Source organism: Dipteris shenzhenensis, chromosome 5, assembly GCF_047967505.1.
Source record: "Dipteris shenzhenensis isolate YYH24624 ecotype China chromosome 5, Dip_SZ_1.0, whole genome shotgun sequence".
Taxonomy (NCBI): domain Eukaryota; kingdom Viridiplantae; phylum Streptophyta; class Polypodiopsida; order Gleicheniales; family Dipteridaceae; genus Dipteris; species Dipteris shenzhenensis.
In genome coordinates this window covers 17,165,690-17,171,288 of record NC_141600.1, presented here as the reverse complement: position 1 = coordinate 17,171,288, position 5,599 = coordinate 17,165,690, and the positions used below count along the sequence as shown (strand labels likewise).

At 42.3% G+C, this 5,599-nt stretch overlaps 1 protein-coding gene across 1 annotated transcript; it reads left to right on the top strand.

Moving 5' to 3' along the window:
- The first annotated feature begins 1,052 nt into the window (after positions 1–1,052).
- On the top strand, positions 1,053–3,416 carry LOC147901689 (sugar carrier protein A-like). Its single transcript, XM_087374345.1, has 4 exons — positions 1,053–1,191; positions 1,467–1,789; positions 1,923–2,549; positions 2,889–3,416. The coding sequence occupies exons 1-4, from the start codon at positions 1,053–1,055 to the stop codon at positions 3,330–3,332; spliced, it is 1,533 nt and encodes a 510-aa protein (XP_087230471.1). The 3' UTR covers positions 3,333–3,416.
- Positions 3,417–5,599: the final 2,183 nt, after the last annotated feature.

Sequence of the window (5,599 nt, the reverse complement as noted above, 5' to 3'; positions counted from 1 at the left end):
GCATCTAATTCATAGTGCAGATGTGCTAATAGACGCGCTATTAGACGTGCTCGTATTTTCGCTATTCTAGCAATGCCTATAGACGTGCCCGCTATTTTGCGCGTCTATAGTTGCTTTGTCTTGTTGTGGATAGATGAGTCCTAAAGTGAGAGACAAGAATAATACTAATGCCAAGAAGATTGTGCAACGATAAGGAGAGGGGGAGTGAGACTTGTGTCATGTTGTCTTAAAAGTACTAGCAATAAAGAGACCACTCTTTAGACCTATATGATATGGCCCACTTATGGTATATATTATATTACTATATCATAAGCTATGCACCTAATGCAAATGTCACGCACACACACACATAAATATTTGTCCTTTTCGCTTAAAGTTTTAATAGGATCTAAGTTCATATAAACTCCTTTTAAAGTGAATTGATATAGGCATATTTCCCTATTTACTAGAAAGTGGTTTTTAACAAATTTCACATTCTAAAGCGCACATAATTTAGCTAACTAGTATAATTTTTGAAAGAAAATGAAGAGGTGGAAATTTCAATAAGTGTAGCGAAAAAAGCACATAAGAACAAGAGAAAAGTGGAAGATGAAATTAAAGCAAGGAAAAGGGGGAGAGAGAGAGAGAGAGAGAGAGAGAGAGAGAGAGAGCGAAATTTTATTAAGAAAAAGCAAGAGAGAGAGACGCCCAAAAGCAATTGAAAGCAATATTTTGTTTAGTTTAAAACGAAACACGTGAAAAATCACACCAAGTAGCAAGAGGAACAAGAGAGACGAGCGAGGTAGGGATGCAAGCAGGCAAAGTCTTGCAACCACCTGTTCAACCTCCACATGACATTCCCATTAGCCATGCATCCACACATGCTTCATCTCCACCTCTGCTTTTCTCCCTCAAAAGCACCTAGCTCGTTGCTTTCTCCTGCTTTTCTCTTGCTCCCATGCAGCTACAAATTAATCTCCCTCCCTGTTTCCAGCAGCAGTGGCACCTTCATCATCATTAGCGCATAGGAACGTTTTTGAGACCCGTATTTCCCCTCTCTACAGACCGTCTTCATGGCAGGGGGCTTCGTCAACAATGGCGGCACAACAAGAGCTGAGAAGTACCGTGGCCGTGTCACGCCTAACGTTGTGGTTGCTTGCATAGTAGCTGCCACTGGAGGATCTCTCTTTGGTTACGATCTGGGCATCTCAGGTGAAGTTTTTATTTCTTTCTGATCGGCCGTGGCTTGTTGTGATGTGTTATCGTATAATCAGTTATTAAAATCTACCCTCCGGTGTTCTGGTTCGTAGGACGTAGAAGTCTAACACCATTAAAGAAACATCACGCACAAAAAACTGTCATAACTAAATCAGATAAGCTAGTTTCGTCACACGAGATGAATTGAATTTGTAGTGGCAATTCTCTTGCATACCTTGTCCCTTCGTTACCAAGATTTATACTTACTTGAAGCGTTTACGTAATAACAGGCGGCGTAACGTCTATGGACGATTTCCTTGAGAAGTTCTTCCCAGAGGTACATAAGCGTAAGATGCATAAGACTCGTGACCAGGACTACTGCCAGTACAACAATGAAGGGCTTACAGCTTTCACCTCATCGCTTTACATTGCTGGCCTGCTTTCTACGTATGGGGCATCATATACGACCAGGGTTTATGGTCGAAGAGTCAGCATTCTGATTGGTGGAATAAGCTTTTTGGTGGGTGCCCTCTTGAATGGAGCTGCTCAGAACCTGGGAATGCTTATCATTGGGAGAGTTATGCTTGGCGTCGGCATAGGATTTGGTAATCAGGTAACTGGATCATCATCCTAAATCTTGTATGTAGAGGCGACGCGTTATTCCTAGGTTTAGCGACGAGAGTTTAGCGAGGCACCCCGTTGCTATGTCTGATCTCATATACTTCTGTATGCTCTTATCTGTGCAGGCTGTGCCTCTTTATCTTTCAGAAATGGCACCTGCAAAGCTACGAGGAGCGTTAAACATGATGTTCCAGCTCTCAACAACGCTTGGAATTTTGATCGCAAACCTGGTCAATTACGGCACCCAAAACTTACAGCCCTGGGGTTGGCGTCTCTCCTTGGGCTTGGCTGCTGTACCTGCCACATTAATGACGGTAGGTGGGTTAATCTTACCAGAGACACCCAACAGCTTGATTGAACGGGGCCGTCATGAGCAAGGTAGGCTTGTTTTGCAAAAAATTCGAGGAACCCAGAATGTGGATGCAGAATTTGAAGACCTTATGGATGCGAGTGCAATTGCCAACGCTGTGAAGCACCCATTTAGAAATATCCTGCAAAAGAAAAATCGACCACAGCTCGTGATGGCAATATTGATACCAGCATTCCAGCAACTCACGGGTATCAACACTATTATGTTTTACGCGCCTGTGCTCTTTCAGAGCCTCGGGTTTGGTGGCCAAGCCTCACTGTACTCAGCAGTTTCAACAGGAGCTGTGATTTGCGTAGCAACGATAGTTTCAATAGCAACAGTGGACAAAGTTGGCCGCCGATTTCTATTTTTGGAGGGTGGCGCCCAGATGTGCATTTGTCAGGTATGTGGCATTGTGTATCTGCTGATTGTGTGTAATGACAAATGTTTACAGATCCCTCTTGAAACTTTGTTGAGCTCTCAGCAGGCACTAGGAATTTGGGAGGTGTTGAGAGAATGTGAAAGAGGGAAAGATATTGAATTAGAACATATCGAATCTTTTGAAACACTTAGTTGTGTTATGTAAATTTTACGCAACCACAATGAAAGGTCAATATGAGTATCGCATCAATGATCACTTGAGTGTAGATTCTCAACGCAAGCATACTAGAGACGAGAAGTATGAACGAGAAAGTTTCCTTATTTATAATGACAGACATCAAACTATTGGGTGATTGTGCAGGTCATTATGAGTATAATTTTGAAGCTACAATTTGGTGGTGATAAAAATTTCTCGAAGGAAATGGGAGGTGTCGTGGTCTTATTGATATGCCTCTTTGTAGCAGCTTTCGGGTGGTCATGGGGTCCCCTTGGGTGGTTGGTACCAAGTGAAATATTCCCACTTGAAACTCGCTCCGCGGGTCAGAGCATAACTGTGTGCGTCAATCTCTTGTTCACGTTCATCATTGCACAAAGCTTCCTAGCAATGCTCTGCACTCTCAAGTATGGTATATTCCTTCTCTTTGCAGGCTTGGTTGGAGTCATGTCAGTTTTCATCCTTCTCTTCCTCCCTGAAACAAAAAATGTGCCCATTGAGGAGATGATCATCCAATGGAGACAACACTGGTTCTGGAAAGGTGTGATTTCACAGACAGAGGAGGTGAAGGAGGGTGCAGTGGCAATATAGGCATTGCATGAATCAAGAAGCCTCGTGTATATAAGGCGATATATGGCAATTCATGAATGTAGGTAATGTCAAAGCTAGATTTGAAGGGATGTTCAGCATATGCATCAAGGATGCAACCAAGATTTTTTTGTGGAATGCAACAAAAACAAAGAATATTATGCACTCATCATTGGCTCTGCTCGGATGTACTTTGTATCTTTTTGGCAATTAATACTTCACTATGGAATTGAATCTGTTTATCCACAACCTTCTTGTGTGTTTGCTTTTACATGTGTTTTCTATGGGTATTTAAAATGATCATATACCTTTGTCCTCATTTTTTAAGCATCTCCTATTCACCTCTCCTATTCCAACCCTATTAATTAATTAGTTTTGGTGCATGGAGGCTTAATTAACCTATTTCTATCTATGGCTTAATTTATCTATGTTCTAATTAACCTATGTTTCTCTATGGCTTAATTTATTTATGCATTAATTATTTTATGCATACACTATGTCCAAGGGGGGCTTCCCAAACCTTTTTTTTTTTAAATTGAACCCAAAACCTTCTTTTTCAAGCACATGAGCTCTACCACTAAGCTATAAAGTCATATTATATGGCCCTTTCCTTGTAATAGTATGGTAAATCCTCCCTCCTTCCCCCTCCCCCTTTATGCCCTTCATAAGTGGTCCCCCCCTCCCCATCTCACTCTTTAATACCCCTCCCCCTCCCCCCTTTATTTAATTCAAGCTCTCCCCCTCCCCCTAGGGTGAGACTAATTATTGCCCCTCCCCCCTATTCGCATCTGCTACCTATTCAATTAATTAATTTATTGCTACGTGTTGTGCATCGATTGATATTTACGATTAACCCAAGCTCAAAGGTATCACTGCGTGTTACATCTGTGACATATTCAATTGATTAATTTATCACTGAATGTTGCATCGATTGATATTTACAATTAATCCAAGCTCAAAGACCCTCCCTATTGCAGATGCTTCTATTCGCATCAATTCTTCTCCTTCCCTCCTTCATGCTTCCCTCTGTTGCTCCCTCGTCCGGCTTCCTCCTTCCTCTCTACCTCGTCACTCAACCCCCCTTCCCACGCTCCTCTCCCTTAGCCCACCTTCCCTCCCTTCTCTCCCTTCACTCAACCATAGCTTCCCCTTCTCCTCCCTCCCTCCTCCCCCTCTCGCTTCTCCCACTCCTCTCCCTGCCCCCCACCTTCCGCTCTACATCTTCCTCCTCCTCTTGGAGAGGCCTTCACAGCCACTCTACCTACACTCTACAACCCCCGTCCTCCTTTTATGCCCATGGTAGCAAAAACTTATGGATTCGAAGGCTTCTGAAAGAAGCCTCCAACCTACTGCACCACCACCATAGTCAATCGCCCAGCCCCCTCAATGAGATTACCTTAATTGACCATCGCCCCCCCCCAAACATGAGCTTACCTTAATTGACCATCACGTCCATCCCCATTAAAAAATAGAGGGAAATTAATTAATAAGGCAAGTTTTTCTCATTGGGGGGCCTATTTGCCCCTCCCCCTCACCGCTTTATTTAATTCAATCCATCCCCTCTTTATCCCTAAATATTTCCCCATCATATACCGAGCATATACCTCTCCTCTCTCTGGCCCCACCAACTAATTTATTAATAGGGGGTTTTTTCTCACTTGGGGGCCCTATTTAAGATGATGTCAAAGGCTCGTCCCTCAAACATAGCCGCTCTAGCTTCGATTAGTTACCACTGGGATTGATGGTAGGGCACGCTCACCCAATACTTTACCATCAACTATCGCATGCCCTTCCTAGCCTCTACTAACCTTATCCTGACATGGGACAGAGATGAAGTTTTGAGAAAGACAATCTAGCTTGTACGCAACAGGCAGTAGATGATTATTTTGCAAAGAGAAGCAAAGTAAAAAAGAAACACATATAATTAAAAAATAACATATAAACAAATCTAATCAAAACATTTAGCTATGATATTCTCACATTAAATATCTCAGAGTATGTCCCATATCATAAAGGACAACAAGATAAGAAGCAATACACAAACTAGGTTGGGTAGGGAGCCTTTAGACTAGAGTAGGAGACTTGATAAAGCACGACCACAAAATAGGCCATAACATATCACAAAAAAAAGAGTGTTGTGAGATTGTGACCCCTTAAATGGCTTTTTCAATAGCCCAATGCTCTGAGAGGGTCATAAATTAAATTTGTTTATTATCACTTGCCATGTTCATTTGTGGCATTCATTAATTAATTGATTGCTCCCTATATTT

What these genes read in the sequence shown, in the direction of transcription:
- LOC147901689 (XM_087374345.1), top strand. Translation starts at nt 1,053, where the DNA reads ATGGCAGGGGGCTTCGTCAACAATGGCGGCACAACAAGAGCTGAGAAG. An exon ending in TTACGATCTGGGCATCTCAG is followed by an intron (nt 1,192 to 1,466) that starts GTGAAGTTTTTA and finishes ACGTAATAACAG; the next exon opens with GCGGCGTAACGTCTATGGAC. An exon ending in CCCAGATGTGCATTTGTCAG is followed by an intron (nt 2,550 to 2,888) that starts GTATGTGGCATT and finishes GTGATTGTGCAG; the next exon opens with GTCATTATGAGTATAATTTT.